Source organism: Rhinichthys klamathensis, unplaced genomic scaffold, assembly GCF_029890125.1.
Source record: "Rhinichthys klamathensis goyatoka isolate OS25496 unplaced genomic scaffold, OSU_Roscu_1.1 h1tg000102l_1, whole genome shotgun sequence".
In the NCBI taxonomy this organism is placed as follows: Eukaryota; Metazoa; Chordata; class Actinopteri; order Cypriniformes; family Leuciscidae; genus Rhinichthys; species Rhinichthys klamathensis.
Genome location: NW_026606641.1, coordinates 203,532 through 227,091, shown reverse-complemented (window position 1 = coordinate 227,091; position 23,560 = coordinate 203,532). Strand labels below are relative to the sequence as shown.

Sequence of the window (23,560 nt, the reverse complement as noted above, 5' to 3'; positions counted from 1 at the left end):
CATTCAACAGTCTCTGTGTTGTAAATAAATCCAAACAATCTAAAAGCCATTCTTTTTTTAAATCTCCTCATTCTTTGTGCAAGGCTCCTCGTAATGATAGGGCCTGATAGCACCTAATAGGGCCATTATGGGAGGGTCTTTGTCTTTCTCAGGTGTGAAATGCCATACATATTAATGAGAGATCACGCCTCCTCGCATAAAGCTTTCTCAAACAAAACACGTCATACACATTCTAAAAGACTTTATTGACTTATCTGAATGAGTAGTCAGGATGATTCTCACATAGTTTTGGAGCAAATATTCTAGGCTATGTGATACAATTTTCAAAAGTCTTGTGAAGAAATAATCAATGTGTTTTGTGGCCTTATTTCAGAAACTTTAATTTTTATTTATTTCAATAACCATGCATAAACAATATTCTCTCAAAAATACAAATATGTACATACATGTTGCTCACATATTATGGTAGCCCTGTTTGTGCTAAATAGAGTGTAATTACACATGTGCCATTAATATGTTTATAAGCAACTGAAAAAAGCACAAATGTCAGGGCAGAGTACCTGAGTACCAGAGTAACATCTCAAGGACCCCAAAAACACCTTAGACCCCAGAGGGTTAATGTTCTAGTCAACTTACGTTGTAGATTTGTTTTGAGGTGTCCTTACAGAACCCATCACTGTTTAATGTATGAATCACTAAACTGGTTGCAACCTAAATCAAGAAGGCAATTCCACTGGGTGCAGTTTATCTTTAAATGTGTTTATTTGAACTGTCCCACCTATTTAAAACAGCATCTAATTCCAAGCAGATCTTCATATCCACTCAGACATATGCAACACCCCTTTTTCTTTGTACCTAGAATTTATAAAGAAGTTGGACGTAGATCGTTTCAATATAAAGCGCCATGGGATTGGAATAATCTTCCTCTTTCCTATAACTTCTTTTCGCCTTTTCAGATCATCCCTATTTTTATACCTTAAAACAATGTTATTATGCTTTTAACTTTTAAGCTAACTTCAATCCTTTGTTCATTTGTTTATTTGTTAAATGTTATTTTTTCCTTTATTAGGTGTTCAAGCACGAAGTGCTGAAAACCTATTGTAATTGTAAGGATTTTTAGGTGTTCAAGCACGAAGTGCTGAAAACCTATTGTAATTGTACCGATTTTTATTAGGTGTTCAAGCACGAAGTGCTGAAAACCTATTGTAATCGTACCGATTTTTATTATTAGGTGTTCAAGCCCGAAGTGCTGAAAACCTATTGTAATCGTACCGATTTTTATTATTAGGTGTTCAAGCACGAAGTGCTGAAAACCTATTGTAATCGTACCGATTTTTATTATTAGGTGTTCAAGCACGAAGTGCTGAAAACCTATTGTATTTGTAAGGATTTTTATTATTAGGTGTTCAAGCACGAAGTGCTGAAAACCTATTGTATTTGTAAGGATTTTTATTAGGTGTTCAAGCACGAAGTGCTGAAAACCTATTGTAATTGTACTGATTTTTAGGTGTTCAAGCACGAAGTGCTGAAAACCTATTGTAATCGTACCGATTTTTATTATTAGGTGTTCAAGCACGAAGTGCTGAAAACCTATTGTAATCGTACCGATTTTTATTATTAGGTGTTCAAGCTCGAAGTTCTTGAAAACCTATTGTAATTGTAAGGATTTTTAGGTGTTCAAGCACGAAGTGCTGAAAACCTATTGTAATCGTACCGATTTTTATTATTAGGTGTTCAAGCACGAAGTGCTGAAAACCTATTGTATTTGTGCTGATTTTTATTAGGTGTTCAAGCACGAAGTGCTGAAAACCTATTGTAATTGTAAGGATTTTTAGGTGTTCAAGCACGAAGTGCTGAAAACCTATTGTAATTGCTATTAAAAAAAAAAAAAAAAAAACTAAAACGCATCGTGCAGCACACAAAAATGTTCTGCTATGTCCAATTTTGTCCAAAACCTACTTTCGCGAACTAGTCCCTGGTTTTTCGCCCGATCGGAACCAGACCAGTCTAGGACAATTCTCTGGACTCTCTGGATCAATAGTTATCAAAAAAAAGTTGAACTTTGCCCTTTGGTTCACTGTAACAGGGTCATTTAGAAAAGGTGGCGTGTCAAAATACACTCAAAAGCCTATAAATCATAAATAAAAACTCAGAACTTCACAAAAATTGATGAGCACATGTGTAGTAACATGGTGAAGAAGCATGCAAAGTCCATCAAAACTGGAAATCGAAATCATCTTGCCATTTCACCCACTGGATTAATTTAATTACAGACTTTATTTTGACAGAAGAAACCATAGCTCATAAAAAGAACAATATATCTGCCTTTAAAGAAACCTGGAATCCCCTCATAACTTTTTTACAAATTCAACAGTTAATGTAAACCACGTGCTTTCCCTTTTACCCCCCCCCCCCCCAAAATATATTAGCTTTGTCTGTTTGTCTGTCTATCTGTTTGTTTGTCCGTCTGGCCGTGTGTCTATCTGACCGTTTGTATGTGTACCTCCCTGTCTCTATATTATGACTCTACGTTATATATCCCTCTACGTTGACATTTTCTCTAAAACCATTATATGAATAAAAATAAAGTTTATTCAAAAAAAAAAAAAAAAAAAAAAACTTCGTGCTTGAACACCTAAAAATCCTTACAATTACAATAGGTTTTCAGCACTTCGAGCTTGAACACCTAATAATAAAAATCGGTACGATTACAATAGGTTTTCAGCACTTCGTGCTTGAACACCTAAAAATCAGTACAATTACAATAGGTTTTCAGCACTTCGTGCTTGAACACCTAATAAAAATCCTCACAAATACAATAGGTTTTCAGCACTTCGTGCTTGAACACCTAATAATAAAAATCCTTACAAATACAATAGGTTTTCAGCACTTCGTGCTTGAACACCTAATAATAAAAATCGGTACGATTACAATAGGTTTTCAGCACTTCGTGCTTGAACACCTAATAATAAAAATCGGTACGATTACAATAGGTTTTCAGCACTTCGTGCTTGAACACCTAATAATAAAAATCGGTACGATTACAATAGGTTTTGCTCATAACTCCTAAACCGTATGTCATAGTCTCAAGTGTCTTATATCATTGGAAAGCTGGAGGCCTGAAGTAAAAAACGTATATCTCCGATTTCATTTCATAACTCCCAGCCCCAAACGCCCACCAATACCGGGATGGTCTCGTTCCACAGGGCCCCTCGAGCACTATCTAAGCTCCGAGTTTCAGAATTTTTCGCCTTCTCGTTCCTGAGATATAAGTGAAAAAACAACTTTCGAATTCATTTAAACTCTATATATGCTGTATTACCACTGTTGTCCACTAGAGGGAGCAGCAGTATTAGACATTTTTAATCTTTTTTATCAGCTTTCTGCATTGGCTGACAAACAAATGCTTAAAGCTATTTTTTTTTAATTAGTTTTATATTATTACAGCACAAAGAAATATGTGAAATGCTTATAGACCATTAAAAGAGATGTTCACAATAACATAGCACAAAAGTGTGTGTCTGTGTCTGTCTGTGTGTGTGTGTCTGTGTGTGTGAGCATGCATTATGGAGTTAACATGGAAAAACTGGTTTGCTTTAGAGCAGAATACTGGTGAAACCAAGTAGTTCAAAATGAAAATGAGCCAATAAGTGGTCTTCTTCTGCCCTCTGCTGGCCACTCTACTTATTAATAGTCTTTTCACATGTGCTTTTGCATTCATATATATATAGACACTAAAAAATCCCTTATATAACAATTACTATTATAACACAATCATATTTTGTCAGAGTTTATCACTTCAATTGTTCTGATGCTTCACATAATTGCTATCAACATGGTAAATCATGGTAAATAACGCCAGAAACATGGTAAATCATAGTAAATAAGGTAAATCATGCTAGAATCCTGGTAAATCATTCTAGAATGTGCTATATCATGTTAAATCATCCTATAACATGGTAAAGCAAGGTAAACTAAGATAATTCATGCTAGATTCATGGTAAATCATACTGGAACATGGTAAATCATAAAAAGCCACACTGAAATGTGGTATATCATGGTAAATCATGCTAAAACATGGTCTATTCCATCTATGATGTGCAATGGTTAAATGCTTGCTACATAAAACTTAATGTCTTTTGATGCTTTTGTGCTTAACGGCCTTAAAGGCCTTAACTGCTTGAACACCGCTAAATGCTGCTTGCAGCTTTAATTTATTATTATTTTTGCTGTAATTTATTTTTAATTTAATTTAAATTTATAAATTTACTGGTGATATCATTAATACTATTACAACTTGTATTTAACTGAGTAAAAAACTTAGGTTAGTGTGAGCGGTAGGTGTGAGCTGGGGTGAGTTTGTGTATGAATGAGTAGTGTGTAAATGAGCTTTGTATGTGTATCTGTAATGTATGTTATGTAATGATTTTGCGTATAATTTGTCTTTTTTGTATTCTGTATTTGTGTTTATAGGACCCTCTTGAAAATGAGATGATGCTTCTCAGGCTATCCTTAATAAATTCAATTCAATTCAAAGGTCAACTTTGGAGAGGAATTTCTCGGGAACGGTAGCGAATATCAAAAATCCGTTCAGTCATTTCTGTGTTGCACCGTTCAAAGATCATCTGAGCCAATTTTTGATGAAAAAAATTTCTAGGAGTAGCGAAAAAACTGTTTTTCATTTGCTTCAATATGGCGGACAGTCACATTGTTGGAAAATGACAAATGATCGGCATAAACCAAGGAACATAATGAAAGAAATACAATTTTGAACAATGTTTTCAAAAGTTATAAGCGTTTTTGCAAAAAACCTTACCTCTGGAACACTAGTTGGCACTGTTTTCAAACGTCTCAGGTACCTTTAAGACATCCTGTTGATGATCCCTACCAAATGTTTGTAAATGTATGTCAAATTGTTTAAAAGATATTGATATTTATGACAAAATTCAAAATGCGGACCGATGGGTTGTCCGATCCTGACAAAATCGGTATCCACAGATTCGGCATGAATTTATTGATTAATGCTTGTTTAAGCTAAAGTTTTCATTGAAGAGCTGGGAGTAATTTTCTCTTTGCCTTTTGTTGTTTGATTCACATGAATGGTGCAATCATCAGCAGGTTTACTAGACTGCTGCCACTTTAAGACTGAATGCAGATCTAATAATACACATCATATTTTCTCCCAACTATTTATGCCCATTTAATACATAAACTGTGTTTAAGTGAATACTCCCCAAGCCGGTCACTTTGACACATTTTTGTGTGTATTTGATTGTTTAGATGTGCACACGAAGCCGAAAGCCTAAAGTATACTTTTTGTCAAGTTGTGGACTGAAAGCCGCATTGAAGATGGAAACAGCGTCTCTGGTTTAATATTATTTCTTATACAAACGGCTGGCAACATAATATGTGGCATATAAAGTCTATATAGCAATAATAAATAGTATGTGTAGTTTCATAATGTGTCTAGTAACGACAGCAGAACCAGTAACGTCGGAGCTTATCTATTAGGGGTGGGGGGAAAAATCGATTCTTAGATGCATCGCGATGCGGACGTGGACGATTCGGAATTGATTCGCAAATGTCAAAAATCGATTTTCAAAAAATAAAAAAATATATATATATATAATAACGTAATACATTGACGGAACTCTGAAGCGCGGAAGTGCAGTGGCCGGGCCGTCTGTGTTGTGCACATAACAGAGACGCGATGACTGAGCGCGATATCCAAACACCCTCCTCGTTAAAAGCTGACGTGTGGAAATATTTTGGCTTCTGTGAAGTTGAAGGGGGGAAAGGAGCTGGACAAGAGCCACACTATTTGTAAGCTTTGTGGAATAAAACTAAAATATTTCGGAAAACACGACAAATATGAGAAGCCATATGACACGTTTCATATGGCCACCAAAGCACATTTTTGTCCCGCCAAAGCCTTTTTTGATCGGTGAGTGATGTAGAAAAAACTGACTGCTGCACTTGACAGCCGCGAGCAGAGAGAGAGAGAGAGAGAGAGCCCCGGCCGCGCGCGCGCACTCTCACGTCTTCAAACAACACGAGCGCTGTCTTGGTCTCTCTCTTCCTCGCGCATATCAAAATCAATTGACACGATAGTAAAAGGTCGGACGGAAGACCGCAGTTTCACGTCGAGCATTTGGAGATTTTTAGAGATTAGAGACTCTAGGCCTACACTCAAAGAACAACATATCACTAAATTATAAAGGCCTGTCTAGTTAGTGTGTTGCATTTTGTCACTGTGTTCTACAGTAGGCTACAGTATATAAGCTGAAGCTACAGTAAGCTGTTCAAAAATGTTCATTTTGTCTTCTTAATGATTAAATTGGACAATTTTCTTCTAGAAAGACAAGGTGTTCAGGTGGAGAAAAAACTTTTTCTTTACCTTGACATGTTTCGACTGCAACCTGCAGTCTTCCTCCACCTGAACAACACCTTGTCTTTCTAGAAGAAAATTGTCCAATTTCTACAGTATGTTGGTTCTGATCTACTTCCTAAAGGAAATAAGCCTTTCATTTATTTGTTATTGTTTAGTTCAACTTAATGAGTCACAACACAATGTGATGTATTCATGTTCTACAGAACATAAGCTACATACACGACACAGAAAGTGCTTTGAGTTGTTGTTACTCAATAAAATACTTTTTTTAATACTGCAATCACTTTGTAGTGTATTTTCATTTACTGTTGTGAAATGGAAAATCAATAATCGCTAATCGAGAATCGTTAATAATCGAAAATCGACTGTAATCGAATCGGGACTTCAATAATCGTAATCGAATCGAATCGGGAAATCAGACAGATTAACCACCCCTATTATCTATACTGTCTTTCATAATTTAGCCTCGTGCCTGTTTCGGTACCCATTCCTATCTATCACTGTTTTCCATGTTCATAGAGTTAGTTTGTGGAGTAAATGAATGGGGTATAATCTGTGTGTACATGGCTTTTTAAAAAAATGGCGTGTACTGGTGTTTTGCATGCGTTCGGCCAATCAGCGTACACTTACATCACTGGAAGTTCCTACTGTGCTGCTCTGAAGTAGGAGCTAATTTAGTTCCCCCAAAAGGAGTTCCTAGAACTAAAATCATTCCCAGTTCCTGTGGTGTGAACATGGCAAAAAGCAGGTACTTCTGCCATTAGTTCAAGGAACTATGAAAAGGTTCCTCAGGTGTGAAATACCCATATAGTGGCCGACTGGATATAGCGCAGCATAGTTTAAAATCAAGAATTTGAAGTTTGTCGATTGTGCATGTCCAGTGACAGCTGAACTCTTGCTTCCAATTAGCACGGACCGACAGTTATGCGTTGAGGTAGTTTGTGCCTGTGCTTGACTATCTGTGGAGATCTGTGTTACAATAGCACTGTGGTATCTGGCTATAACATCCTCTCACGCCTTTATTTTTTTTTACAATGTAGGGAGGAGAATTTTTTAAATACAGAATGTGACTTGAACAACCAGATCCATTTGCACTTGATCAAGTCGCATCGTTTGAAGTGGTTTAAGTGATTGGATGCAATACATCTCGAATACGTTTTGAAGAACATTTACAACCAAGTCTTTTCGCATGACGTGACCAAGTGTAGAAAGTCTCTCGACATTGTGTGGATGTCTGCACACTACACCGAATATTGCAAAATGAACAAATGGATCTGATCTCATTTATTGCATCATAGTAAGTTCTGGAGATTTGTGTTATGTGCACAAAGCCTGAGAATTATACTACTGAATGTTTTCTTTTTGTTTGTGTCCACAATCAGAAAAAAACAGAGACAGAGGCAGTTTCATCGTTGCTCGTGGATGACTGTTTATAAAGACACGTGGCCCCGCTTCAGTCGACCAGGTCAGACTTTAACCAATTTATCAAATTTTCCCAGAATGTTTGTTCAGTAAACCGAAGTACCACCCAGAGTATCAGTTTGTAGGATTTGTGCAGGGCTGGCCTTTGGGTTTGTGGGACTCCAGGCAAGAGCATGAAAATGGGCCCCACCAATATTGGCATATTATTAAAACTATATAACCACTACAAACATGACAAATACACTGAAATCAAATCACTAACAATGAGTACACTGTAGGTTGTTGACAAATAACATGCCTGTCAATTTTCTTTTTTTAACATCTTTAAAATCTATGTGAATGAAATGGAATATGCTTTATGTGCAAGGAAATGTATATTTTGTATTTTAGCAATGACTGGTGACCATTAAGTGATTTAAAAAAAAAAATCAGTTTGAATGAATGTTTCAGTGCGTCAATCATTAAGACTTCACTTGTTTCATTACTAGATGAATCAGCATTTTTTAACGAATCTTTTGAATGATTCAGTGACGCATACATTTTTTAAGTCACTTGTCGCCACCTACTGGTGTAACAATGTAATCTATACAATCTTTATTTGAAGCATCAAGTTACTTTCAAAAGGTGATTTACTCTATTCTGATCGCTACTATAGACATCAGTTTTTATATCCGAACTCTAAACTTTTATCCCAGTAGTTCTGTGATGATGTGAATTATCATAACATGGAAATTACAATACTGTGTGGTTAAAAAGACTGTTTGTGAAGCTGTTTCATGCAACTGCTCTTTCTTGGTCAGCGGCAACGCCAACACAGATTTAAATGTTCCACTGTGATCGTACTTGTTAAAGGTTTAATAGACATAGCTGCACCATTGTATTATAGGAATAAGATCTCTGCCAGGTTGTTGTTGAAAATAATAATTCATTCTTAATTGACTTGCCTGGTTAAACAAAGGCTAAATAAAATTGCATGGGTGTTTGAATTGAGATTGCGATCTTTTAACCATTAATTGTGAAGCTCTGTTTCACTATCTTTAATCACTTGTAAGCTTTTATCAGTTCACCTAAATAGTGATAGCTGCATCTTTTTATACTGTTGCTGTATTTATTGTCACGTAGTGAGGAATTTATTTGGGTCACATTTTAGATTAGGGACCAATTCTCACTATTAATTAACTATTAACTATGACTTTTGCCTCAAACTCATAATTACTCCTTATTAATAGTTAGTAAGGTAGTTGTTAAAGAATTGGACCTTAAACTAAAGTATTACCTTTATTTGTCAATTGTTTGGTAATTGAATGCTTATCTTATACTTAAAAATAATACATTTTATTTATAGGCGCCTTACATGACACTCAAGGACACCTTACATGCAGATAAAACACATAAAAAATAATTCACAACCGATTTGGAGATACATATACAATATCTCAGGTATACCTGCCTAAAGAGATGCGTTTTCAGACAAGATTTAAAGATAGGGAGAGAGTCACTATTGCGAATGTCCTGTGGAAGCAAGTTCCACAGAAAAGGAGCAGCGTAGCTAAAAGCTTGAGATCCCATGTAAGCCAAGCGCATGCGAGGAAGAACTAATGAGAATGTGGATGATGATATAAGAGTTCGAGAGGGAGTATAGGTTGAAAGTAGGTCAGATAAATAGGAAGGAGCTAGGTTATGCAGTACTTTGTAAGCTAGAGTAAAAATTTTAAATTCAATGTGCTGTTTAACAGGAAAACACTGCAATTGTTGTAGAACTGGAGATATGTGTTCCATCTTAGGAGTTCTATTAATGATACGTGCCGCTGAGTTCTGCACTAACTGCAACTTGTGTAAAATTTTTAAAGGGAAGACCATAAAAAAGAGCATTGCAATAGTCAATACGTGAGGTGACAAGAGCATGAACCATAATGGCAGTGCTCCTCGTTGATAGGGCTGGGCGGAGGCGGTTAATGTTACGTATGTGATAAGCCGCCCGAGTAATCTTATTGATATGTGATTCAAAAGATAGAGTATTGTCAAGTATGACACCCAAGCTCTTAACCTGCATTGATGGAGCAATTGTAGAATCATCAATGCCCATGGAGAAACCACTGGTCTTTGATAGATTAGTTTTTGTTCCCACAAGAAGTATTTCTGTTTTACTACTGTTAAGCTTAAGAAATTTACTTGAAAACCAAGCTTTAACTTCAGACAAACAGTTAGAAAGAGAGGATGGAGGAAGTTCAGAAGTAAGTTTTGAAGATAAATAGAGCTGGGTTGTTGTCAGCGTAACAGTGAAAATGGATACCATATTTCCTAAAAATGGTTCCAAGTGGCAGAAAATAAATAATAAATAATAAAGGGCCACGAACTGATACCTGCGGAACACCTGTAGTAATACATGATGGTTTAGATTTAAACTGGCCCAATTGAACAAATTGAGTACGACCAGAGAGAAAATATGAACCAAGCCAGTGAAGTTCCTACAATTCCAATGGACTGCAGTCTGTCTAAAAGAATTTCATGAGAAATAGTGTTGAATGCTGAAGTTAAGTCGAGAAGAATTAATATAGATTAATATAGAGTCCTCAGCCATTACCAATAAGTCATTGGAAATTTTGACAAGGGCAGTCTCAGTACTATGATGAGAACGAAAACCTGATTGAAATTGTTTATATAGGCTGTGCACTGAGAGATGATTGTGTACCTGAGCCGCAACAACCTTTTCCAAAAATTTAGAAAGAAATGTCAAATTGGAGATTGGACAAAATTATCAAAATTATTTGGATCTGCACCTGGCTTCTTGAGTACAGGAGTTATTAATGCAGTTTTAAATGAATAAGGAACAGTGCCAGAAATGAGAAGAATGCATGATCTCAGTAATAAAAGACGAAAGAACTGATAGGCAGGCTTTAACTAATTGAGTTGGTAGAGGGTCTAATTGACAGGTGGTTTGGTTTAGATTCCCGAATAATTGAGGTTATCTCAGCGACTGTATGAAGTTTAAAAGCAGAGAGAGTAGAGTTAATTGTCTGTGTAAAACTGATACAAGATAAAGGACAAGCCAAATCTGAAACCAACAGAGATTTTTTTCAAGGTTTACATTAAAGAAGGTCAGAAAGGCATCACATAAATCAACTGAGTGGAAATGTGATGGTATAGAATCAGGAGGCTTTAAAATATCTTTCATAACAGAAAAAAATAGTTCTTGCATTTCATTCACTAGACATGATCAGATAGGAGTAATAGTCAGATTTAGCTGTAGAGATAGCGGTTTTGTAGTTTTTCACATGTTCAGCGTACATCTGTTTGTGGACAACAAGTCTTGTTTTAACATACAAACACTCCAGATGGCGGCCTTGAACTTTTAGCCTACGCAAATCAGGGGTGTACCAAGGGGAAGAATTAACAAACGAAACAGTCCTGGTTTTTAATGGTACGCAAGTATCAAGAAGTGACTGAAGCACATCATTATAATGAAATACCAGTTCATTCGGGGTTGTTAGGTTGTCTCTACTGGAAAAGGTGTTTAGTCCTTCCACTTGTTACAAGCTCTCCCAGTCTAGGGTTGGGAAAGGGTAACAGGATTAAATTAAATCAAAAAGGAGAAACGTAAATGTGGAGGATTACCTTCAGTCCTCTGCCCCAGAAATGTGAGCCAACCACTTGATGATGCAAAAATAAAATTATTTATTTTTGTTAAAGAAATGGAAGCATTTAGGGATGGGCGATCTGGCCTAAAATCCATATTGCGATATACATTGCAGCCTCTTGCGATAATGATATACCGGTATATCACGATATATAAATTATAATAGAACCATTTTAGAACAGGTTAGATAGACCATAAGGAAAGCCAAACCGCTAAATGTATTTTTTTTTTAAAGAAACGTACATAGTTTTGAGAACATTTATTATGCAAAACTGTAATTATACAACATAATGTTGCAGATAAATACAATTCAAGTACACTAGCTGCAGAGACTTTAACAAAGAAAAAGCTTAAAGTATTGGGTTTCTTTCCTTTAGTGCACGCCTGTTTTACACATACTCCGTGTGCAGTGCATATGCAGTGCGTGTTGCGGTGGTATGCGGCGCAGGAGCAGCACGCGCTATTGTGCTTTCACATATGGTGCGTTTGCAGTGCACAACTGATCTACGGCTGTACGACAAACACAACATGTATCCTCTATTTTTTTATTTCAAATCACTATTTTTATTATTAGTGTCTTTTATAAAATAATATAAAAGAGTTTCAGCATTGCGATTCTATTTGTACACAGTAGGCTAGTAATACGTCTACACTCTTTCACAAGACTTAGGCTATTCACGTTTAAACTTGATACACTTAAAAACATATTACTTCTATATAGATTTATATATTAAGTTGCTCAAGCAAGTGGCAAAACATTTATACATTTGTTAACATCACAAACATTTTAAATTAAAACATACACAATTGACAAAAACGGCTCTCTCTCACCTTTTCTTTTGAATTTAAATCTTTTTTACAAGAAATATTGCGGTCACAAAGAACTTGTTTTTCCACCTCCACGAAGAGACAAGTGCATCCATTGTCGCGTTGTTGAGGTAACATTACTGTGTAGTTTTCCTTGCTTTAATTACCCCGAGCTTAAAGTTAAAAAGAAAATGACTGTGAAAAATAGTAGTATAATTTAATTAAATGCATTTAAGGAGATATCACTATATTTTCATATCAATCTGTGTTCATTTTGACCATGAACCATGCGCTGTCACTTTAATGCAGCACGTGCAGCACAGCAAAAATAGACTCTGTGCAGAAACGATCGCTGTACTGCTGTATATGCACCGCTCCTGGAACGCATTGCCGCACCGCATCCGCATGCAGGCCTGTTAACATGGGTACGGAAAAAATACGCACCGCATATGCACTGCAAATGGAGTAGGCCTATGTGTGAAACAGCTCCTCCGTTTCGCTTTCAGACATGTTTACTCAAGATGACGAATACGATGATGCGTTGCAGCCGGTTGCAGCTCGTGGCTCTAAATATTCGGTTATATTGCGTCAACATGCATTATCGCGATAGTGCAATAGAATTAAAATCTCTATCGTAGGCCAATTTTGTATCGTTTTTATTGCATATCGTTTCTATCGCCCATTACTAAAGCATTCTATCTTCAGGCCAGGCCAAAACAACAAACAAAAGGGGAAACTTACTATTGGAAGGAGAATTAAATGTCCTATACAGGTAAAATAAAATAAATAAACAACATATGCTTCCCTCCACTCCCTGACTTACCAAAAACAGGGATAAATGTATTACAAAAGAAAAAGTGGCACCATCTCCCTACAGCTTCCCATAACATAGAAAGAAAAGAGTTGATATGATATAGATACATTACCTTTTAATACCAAAACAATGTTAGAAAGAAAAGAGGTAATAGAAAAATCACTACCTGTCCGACGGAACAGATGTCATTTTCAGTACCTGTAGTAGCTGACTTGGCAAGGCTCGCGACGCTAACACGCTGTGGTGAACAGGCCTTGTGGTTTTCCTTATGGGACGAGATTTTGAAGACCAGAATGTTCGTATTGTGTTTGAATCGTCGATGTTGAAGCTTCGTCGAGAGCCCCGGTGGACATATTTACGGTGAGGTATATAGATGCTTTTCTTTGTTAGAGAGCAACACTGATGGTGGCATGGAGTGACGAAATCGGATTTGAAGAAGTGCCGTCACAGTGTATCGAAATGTCGAGGATACAGGGTGACTGATAAATGAGATGATGAACCAACCGAGTGTAGCGATCAGGTAGGCAGAGCTGACTTCAGTGTATAGTAGCTAAACCACTACACAAGCACAGCAAAAAAAGCAAATACAGCACCAGTAGATCAACTAATCCTCCAGAAGCAGCGGCAGCTAATGGCGCCAGCGTTCTCCCGGGATACTTGGCGTTATTAAAGAATCAGGTTCATGCACGTCTGCTTGTTTATGCTGTATACTATTTTTCCTGTGTGCATAGACTTCTAAACACTTCATTATCATAGTCGTAGACTTGGGGAGATGGATTTGTAATGCTTCCTCCAGGTATTATCATTAACACCATAAAACCTTCCTTGGGGCAAAAAAGGAATAAAGCTAAAAGATTATCAATGTGCTTATCCATGTGTAAGTTTTTCAGACGAATGTTGAGTTCAGCGCCAACTCGTGACCGTGACGTGTAATGTCTAATATCTAAAGTCTAATGCCTGTATACTATAAGATTTTGGTCAGATGTCTGGCGAGCATTTACACTTCAGTTCTCCTCTGTTAGCTAAGCTATCCACTTCTTTGTCAGCTTTCACACCTATATGTAGGTCTTAATCCTCAAGGGGCCTTTGGGACAAATGGGCAAAATCCTTTTTTTAAATTTTATTTATTTTAAGTTTCCTTAATCTGAGTGGTACAAGACTTGACTACTTTTCCTAAGATTGCCACCTGAACACACAAAAAAATTGGACTTGATTCAACAATATTAAGTGGTTGAAAAAAACAAAACTCCTTAATTGGTCCTTCATGGGCAAAAGTGGGCACCCATAGGAAATGAATGGAAAATACTATAATTCAGAGCAATTTCTTTTTATTTGTCCAATAAAAAATCAATAAATCCACCACAATGCAGATCATACATGCACATATATGAAGGGGTGAGCCTATACAACATTCTCAGTGTGTGACACACACTCCACGAAGGACCCATTAAGGGCTGCTATACGCAGGACGCTTGAGGGTTAAAGTGAAAACAACCTAATATAGCCTACCTGCTGCTGTCTGTCTGTGTCGTTAATGTTAATCAAACAACAGAGAAAGAAAAAAAAACAGTAGTCTACTGCTTAAACTTAAAGCACTGCATCTATCAGTATCTTTGTTGTATTTATTTATCCTATTGTCATTTTCTTGGTTCTAATTTATTACTGACTGTTTACTAGATTATTTATTAATTGAGAACCTTTTACTTATAGGCAAGTATTTGTTTTGCTGTGGTTTGCGTATTCTATAAGATAAGATATTGCCCATCCTAAGTGATTATTTTGTTAAAGCTAGATATTACACAGTTAGACTAGCTAGCTATAATAGCCTAACAATTTTGAAAAAATAAAATTTAATACGTGTATATGTACTGTGTATGTATGTATGTATATATATATATATAAGGCCTGTCACGATAACAAATTTTGCTGGACGATAAATTGTCCAAGAAATGATTGCGATAAACGATAATATTGTCGTTCTGAGACCATTTACATCTAAAATAATGATAATGGCATAATAATGCAGTTACACCTTTTCAAAGATCAACAAACTTTTATTTCTAAAGACTATTTAACACTGAAAATGGAAAACATTTTAAATATCCACAATAAATGAACAAAACAACCAAAAACAATAGAAGCAATGGACTCTCAGTCTCTGTTAACAAAAAATGCACTTGAATAAATAGCAAAAACAATAAATAAAATGGATGTAAACAAAATTGCACTTCAAAAAATATTAAACATTAGGCTCAGACATAAATAGTGATACATACTATAACAGGCAAAACTGCCAGTTAGGACCTTTGTAAACAAACGGATGATTGTGTTTAGGTGCATATGCATGTTTGTTGTGTTACCGCTTTTAGTTGCTACTGTTTTACAACAAATGCGACATACCGGCTCGCTCAGGTTAAGTGGCTAACCACGGTCATTCTGTTTAAATCCGAAGTGCTCCCACACTGCAGCTGTCGCGTTTGGCTTTGAAACCAATTCCATCTTTTTCTTTTTTCATTCCTCCAACTCACAACTAGCGTCTTCTCTCTCTTCCCGGCACTCCCGCCTTCCCACACAAAGACCATGTGACTGACAAGCGCCGCCTCCACACACAAAAGACCATGCAACTGACAAGAGGGTTCGCTCCTCCTACGCTAAGGAACCGAGAGTTGTCATCCAGTCTCTTTGGTAGAGAGAGACGAGGAAAACAAACAAGCATGCAAATGGAAATTATCGCGGCCGGAAAAATTATCGAGTACATTTTTTTTTATCGTGCGATTTAATTGATTTATTGACTATCGTGACAGGCCTATATATATCCTTCTATCTCTCTATATATCTATATATCTATGTATATATCTATATCTATATCTATATCAATCAATTATTATTTCAGATTTGTGAAGACTTGTGTAATAAGGCTGTGCACTACACTCAATATCACCCTTTTCAAGCCTGAAAAAAAGTCCATAGGTTGTTTTAACCTGTTAAGCTTCAAGCCCACTTTTGAAAAATCCCCAGAAATCACATACCCAAACTGAAACAGATACAGTTCATGAACCCTTTGCACTAAAAGCACAAGTATGATCTCATTTGAAAGCTGACACCTGGTTGTTTATTGTAAATGTAGAATGAATTATTGTCATAATGAAAAAAAACAATTTTAAATAGCTTCAAAGTTTTGTAAAGTTATTAGAAATTTATTTTTATGAAACATCTTTATGAAAATAAAATGGAAGTTGGCCCTGGAGCAATCTAGAAATGCACTGCAGCTAAAGCCACATGTCTGACCATTTTATATTTAAAATCTGAAAATGATAAGTATAAAACTCTGTATTTAGTTAAATGTTTTTCAAGATCATGTCAAATTACTTTATTTTGATTAGACTCTATTAGCAAACTGATGTTTAGTCATCCTCTGAGTCATCTATTCAGTCTATTGTCTCTATTGTTTTGTGGTGCCCCATTCAGTGTCAGTCTCCCCTGTACACATTCGCACCTCTCCAGACTGGTTATTATGGATCTAAATATGCATTTCTTTTGTCTGCATTATAGCTACTAACGACTGGCTATTCACAGGCTATTCATAGGGTTTCAAACCCTAATTTCTTTTATCAAAATTCTCACTAAATATTTGAAACTGGTATCAAATGCACTGAAACATTTCAGTAAGCATTCCTATTTAGAAAAAAATCATAAAACAATAACTGCTCGTGGCAGGTGCGCCTGGGCTCGCTAGCATGTTAGCTTAGCACACCATCAATACACGACCATTTATGAGATTAAAATTATGTTTGTGCTCCAAACTTACTATATAACGCAAGTCTAGTGTTTTAAATAATCTTCTGTGATCTAACTTGGCTTCATATTAAAAAAAAATCCGACAGAAAATGTATTATTTAGTGTTCTGAACGATGATGAAATCTATATCGATTAGCATTACATTATAAATATAATCTATTATTATGAAATACCTGGCATGGCTTGAAGAACACAGGTAACTCAAATATCATTGCAATCATGTTTATTGTTTTCAAAACATCTTTATCTGCATGTTACAGCGATCTCTGTCAGCTACTTTCTGTATCACTCAGTGACGTCCTGGAATGTCACATGACTATGGGTCTTCTTCTTCATGATCCATATATGGACTTTTATTGGACACATATAGCGCCCCCATGCCATTGGTATGAATGGAAAACACAGCACATCTCAGTAAGAAGCGATCATAACTTACATCGACGCATTTGGGTATAAATTCAATAAATATTATTCCTGTCTATAGAAATATGATGTGAATCTATGAGAATATATCAATATTTCTCCACATCTGCACATTGTTGAGCTAAAAGCCCTCAGGGACGTTGTTTTGTGAATCGCTGTCATGACGACAGCACGGAGTGTTTTTTATGAATGGACCAGCTGACGCTCATAATTCATATTAAAGGTATCGACTCATTGTTTTCATTTCATAACTCCTGACACAAATTAAGACATAACTGTCACTATAAGTTTCTCAGAATACAATAGTGGTCAAATACTGAATCTTGAGGCTTATATCTTTTTAATGATGTATAGTTTGTCAAGGTATAACATTAAATCTGATAGTATATTTGAACTAAATAAAAAAAAAAACGCTTCAGTGCGCCGACGCTCTGGAGACGGTTAAGAGGTTAAAAATTAAAATCATCGGAATTTGGTAAGAGACCAAAATAATAAATATTTACCTTTTTTTTTCCTTTGTGTCTTTTATGGCTATTATGCATCTAACATAACACATAATCTGATAAATGTTGTGGCCAAATTATAAATAAAGCCAATTGTTTTTGGAGCAAATTTCTGGAATTGGCAAAAATAAGTAATTTTCGAGGTGGGATGCGGGCCTTCAACCAGTGTTGTAGTGGCTGCATATGTAATAGGCCAAAGGGAACTACTGAGGAGGCAGCTGCCATGAGGCCCAGTAGCTTTTGAAACATTTTTAGGGGGTGGTTGTCCCCAACTTGAGTGACGTTGCAAGTCTCTGAATTTTCAGGGAACGTTCTGGCAAAATCCAGGCCCGCATTTGGGACGAATCGAATATTGCCCCCAGGAAAGAGATTCTTTGGGTGGGGGACAGCGAGCTTTTGCTAGGTTGATCCTGAACCCCAGACTTTCCAAGTGGCTGAGGAGCAGAGATCTGTGCACACATAGTTCCACCTTCGATTGGGCTAAGAGCAACCGATAGTCGAAGTAATTCAGGATGCGTACTCCCATCCACCTCGGGGGGAGAGGGCCGCATCCACACATTTCGTGAAGGTGCGTGGAGCTAGGTCTGTCCGAATGTAGTATTGTGTATATAATTAAGACACCACTTTGAACGTGAATTTGGATATGAAATTATATAACCTTCAGTTCCACTGATTAAAAACCAATCCCCTGGGTAAATCTGTGAGAGAATTCATTTCAAAGTTAGCATTCTGAATGGCCGTCCTAACAAGAGCGCGGTTCAGACATCTCAAATCGAGGGTGGGCCTGAGGCTGCCATCCTTCTTTGGAACAACAAAGTAGCGGCTGTTGTGAATTGTGAGATCCTGATGGGAATGAGACATTCTGAGTATATGAACACAGAGTAATGTCAGCTTTGATATAGTAGTTATTAAATGTGGTTAGATTCTTCTGACATGACAGGAAAGCCAAAAATGTTGGATCCAGAAATTTTTGATTATGTCAGAAGACACCTATTTTGTCTGGTATCTAAAACGTTCTGGTAACTAGCGTAACCTCGGTTCCCTGAGATAACGGGAACAAACATTGCATCAGTTTTTTTTTTTTATGCTTATGGGAAAAACTCTGTTTTTCTCTGAATACTGAAGCCTGATTGGCAGACAAAAGGCTTTTTAGCCCGCCAAAATGGGCGTGGCCGACTGCCTATTTAAGTCGCGCTAAAAGCCATTTTAGTCCAAATTTTTCGACTGAGGAAAGTCAGCGTCGACTCGCGCATTGGTGCAGTAGCACGGCAAGCTATACAATGCTCCTTCCTGTTATCGAGTATCACGTTATCAAGTTTCGATATGGTTCACTCACTTTGCATCAGTGTCTTCTGACACTTATGGGGAACGCACTGTAAGGCCGTCCTGCGAGTCCGTAGCCCGGGCCGCTTGATGCCAAGGGCCCCATGGCAGGCTACTTGAGAGATAGGAACTTAAAATATGTCCGATAATAAAGGCTCAGGTCGGGAATCTGAGCCCGTGGGGCATGACATCACTAGGAAAAACCCCAGAGAGTAGGGAGCAACTAAGCAGACAAAACCTGTGCTTGAAGAGCAGGGACATCTAGGTTGTAGTATAGGGCGCTGCAAGTCCAAGGACTTGGAAGCTAGCGATATTGCATCCACTATCCAGTTGGATAGTCTCTGCTTCGTAACTGACAACCCCTTAGAGTGGCCTTCGAAGCATGCAAACAGCTGCTCAGACTGCCTGAACTGGCTAGAGCACTCAAGGTACACCGTAAGGGCCCAAACCGGGCAAAGTTGGTGTGGTGTCTGTTCACCCTAAGTAGAGGGGAGAGCAGAGAGTGAAATAACTTGTGCCCTAAAGGGTGCGAAAAGCACCATAGGCACATATCCTCGTCTGGGCATAAGGACAACTTTGCTGTCATTGGGCCCAAACTTGAGGCAGGAAGCCTCCACTGGAAGAGCCTGCAGACCACCAACTCGCTTGACCAACAGAAGGGTGGTCTTTAGCGAGAGAGGCTGAAGGTCGGCTATTGTAAGTGGCTCGAACGGAGGGCCACGAAGTGTCTTCAGGACAATGGACAGGCCCCAGGACGGGACAGTGTTGGAGCAAGGTGGGTTTAACCTCCTGGCCCTTCTGAGAAATCTGACCACCAAGTCGTATTTTCTAACTGACTGGCCAGCAATAGGAGTGTGGTACGCAGCGGTGTGTCCACCTTCCAACAGCTCCTGTAGGAATGCGAGAACATGAGTGATTTCACAAGAGAAGGGGTCTATATTACGAGCTGTACCAGCCAGAGAAAATGGACCATTTTTGGGCGTAAAGGCGCCTGGTAGAAGAGATCGTGTTCATGACCTCCCGGGAAAGATGTGAAGGCTCCCACCGAGTGGCCACCGGTTGGGGATGCCAGATTAACCCCTCCGCCTGGGAAAGGAGTGTTGTGAACTTTTTTTCTTCTAAAGTGTAGGAAACTCAGAAGCGAAGACTAGGAGACTTGGTGGTATCTTCAGCAGGATTCTTTATTGAGAAACACAAGCTGTTGGTAGCTGCAATCATTCGTCAACTCTGACTAAGGGAACGTTCCCTTACAATATATATACATTTAGGGGTGGAGAGCATGTAAATGAAGTATACCACTTCAGGAAACCTGTCCTAGACCGAGAGCGATCCCACTCCCAATCCAAACAGCATAACCATTCAAACGCTGAGACGCGAGAACAAGACTGGCAGGACTCTCTTGCTGAGACAGGAGCTCCAAGAGCCATTTAAGAGTTTCAGTAATCTGACCAATACACAAAACAGGACTGGCCAGTTTCACAGCTGAAGTTTTGCAGTTTATATACTATTGTACTGGAACCTATAACATTTAATACATTTGTAACACTAGATTTCCCCCTTTTGAGAGTTCTAATAACTCTCAAAATACAAATTTAGACACTTAAAAGTTAATTCTTGTAACTTGTGATCGTTACAGGCACATAGCACATGCTCTGTGTTGATTTTCTGTAATTGCATGCTGACACAGAAACAAACATGCAAGTAGGGTCCGTGAAGTTCTTACGGGTAATGCTCTTTTATGGTTGGAACTGTCATTTTCTCGTGAGAGGCGTGAATCATTTCTTGCATTAAACACTTGATACTATGGTAGCATAGATAGAACACCAGTAGGAGAAACAACAGTAGAATTGCTATTTCCTTGATCCACAGCCAGGGTTTACCTAACAAGTTTCATAACCATGAAGAATTATCTTCAGTCATCTGGTGTAATTTAGTTGAAAGATCAAGAATGTCTTGTTGGATTTTGGTCAAGTTCTCAGTTGGATCCATTAACCCGGTGCAGCACTCAGGGCTGATAATGGTGCAGGTTCCTCCTTGTGTTGCAAGAATGTAATCCAAGGCCTCTCTGTTCTGTAAGATCATTATCTTGTGCGAAGCGAGAGTGTTCGTGATGCTACCCAGGGCCAAAGCCGTATCATTGGACAATTTCTGTACAGAATTCGACAAGCTTCTGACTTGATCAAGGGCCTGCATGACACCATAAGACGGGATTAATGCTCCAAGAGTTCTTGACCACTATGTTTGTGCACAAGTGAGTCCTGGAATGCAGCCATCTTCTTTGTTTGTGGTAGGAGCTGGATTTTGTAGCTGTGGGGAGCTTGGGGTGGAGTGTGCATTTTCTCTGATAGCTGGTAGAACATAAACCAGGGTGCACCTTCCGTTGAATTGGCTGGGGAGGATGCTGTAGACAGGAGTTCCACATAACCAAAAAGTGTCAGTTGGTGGAGGGATCATACACAACTGATTTATTGTTCCTCAAGAGACACTCTAAGTCCTTTTCCTCTTTTTTATCTGTTGTAGTAACGCACACATGGGATTCTTCTCCTCTTTCAATGACAAAGCTGCAACGTTCACGAGGAATTTCCCCCAGTGGAGTCAATGCTGGAGCATAATTTTCCATGCACCAATAGAACATCATTGGCAGGAGTAGATCTGTCATGATGGGAGTAGCTGAAGTTAGGTTGCAGGATGGTAGTCCTGGAATGCAACATGGAGAAGCTGGAGGAATTGTTACGTTGTGACATGTATCCTTGTTGTATAATCCACTGGTATGATGATCGAATAAGGTACACGTGTCACATTTGGAGATAGGGTGTGCCACCCATGGGATTCCTGTTACTACTGAAGGTGCGTGTGGCATGCAAACGTTCTTTCCCGCAAACAAGGCATTTCTTGACATATTCATCAGCTCTAAAAATATGTTGTTTCTGGAGTCCACACTTTGTGCGATGTCCATGATGTAGTACGACAATCTTGATCATGTTGATGGATGACTGAAGGTTCTGTATGTGGGTTTCTGCGTTGTGTATTTTTTCTTTTCTTTTGTGATAGTTGGCTCGGCAGTGGGTCTAGCTGTTTTCTGGAAGGTTGTGGCTTCATACGCAGGTGAGGAGGTCGGTGCGTATGGGTCTCGGGACAGCCATCAAGTGGTATCTGCACAGAGAAAGACAGAAAACAAAAACAGAGCAGTTTTTTCTTCAAACGCTAGGGTTGTAGCAGTATTTGTTTAAACACTAGGGTTGTATCATTTTCTGAGTCTGCTATTGTTCCTTCTTTCCCTATTTCTCAATTCCTGCGACACCTAAAGAACAGTGAGGAAAGGATGGACTAGTGGATGGGGAGGCCTATGAGGGAGTCTTCACCGCAGGGTTGGCCCCCGAAGCCTGTTGGATTCGGTTCTTCCCTGGGCTCCTCACTGGTCCGTGTCCTATCCTATCCCTATAGGTGGGGGAACAACTTTACAGTGTGACACATGAGTCCAGGTTTTCCTTCCCTGACACAATACTGCAGCTGCTGTAATCAACATCACTTGATGTGGTCCGTGCCACTTAGGCTCTAATGGCTTGTTTCTGAACGACTTTATCATGCATAACCTGCTCGTCTGTTACCTTCAAGTACTTGAGCTGAACCATCAACAAACAACTCAAATTCTGAATTCTCTATGGGAATTTCTTTTACTTCCCTTGTAGGTGTGTATGTAAGCGTAACACAATCGTGAATCATTTCTACTTCATCCTCTAACACAACTTCAGTCATTGCAGACATCATACATGTGGATGGGTTCGTGACTGGTGCACGCTGTAAAACAATGTTCTGTGAGGGTAGTTAACCAATTTCCCCAACGGGAGGATGTGACAGAAGAGACTTTTGCTTAATTCATTAGTGCGGACACTGCATGGGGGCATTTTACCTTTTACAGTCTGACCTAACACCATTACTGATGAAGGGCCTGTGCTGTAGCATAACATTTAAGGCTGTGAGTCTACTTAACCAGTGTCCCCCAAAGGAAGGCTGAGACAGTCACTTTCCTTTTGTTCTATTAAACAAAAATAAGTCTTTCATCTTTGTTGTAAGTTACTGGGGAAATTAAGCACTCACAGCCCAAATGGTTAACCCTCTGGGGTCGGCTATCGCGCCGGCGCGACAAGTTCACTTTTTTCCTTATCAGTGCAAAAGAGACTTAAATTACTCTGTTGATTTTGATCTTACATATAAGTGTTGTACATCATTAGATCCTGTTAAGTGTCTATTTTTTTGTGGATACTCACAATAAAAACAAAGTGTTCTGCTTTTTGTCAAATAAAGAAAAATAAACATGATGTGAATTTTGCCTTCTCTCTGACAGTGAAGTTAACGCGTCCGAAAAATTAACTGTCTCTAAGTAAATACTTGTCACACAGGCACGAAAGATTTCTCTTTATGAAGCTGAAATTCACTTCTTT

General features: G+C 38.2%; 1 protein-coding gene across 1 annotated transcript in view; it reads left to right on the top strand.

Moving 5' to 3' along the window:
• The window catches only part of tcf25 (transcription factor 25 (basic helix-loop-helix)), a 283,115-nt gene that overhangs the window by 101,300 nt on the left and 158,255 nt on the right, over positions 1–23,560 (top strand). Inside the window, exon 6 of the mRNA XM_056253099.1 lies at positions 7,774–7,856. Within this exon, the coding sequence (XP_056109074.1) occupies positions 7,774–7,856 (83 nt within the window). The remainder of the gene's footprint in view (positions 1–7,773; positions 7,857–23,560) is intronic.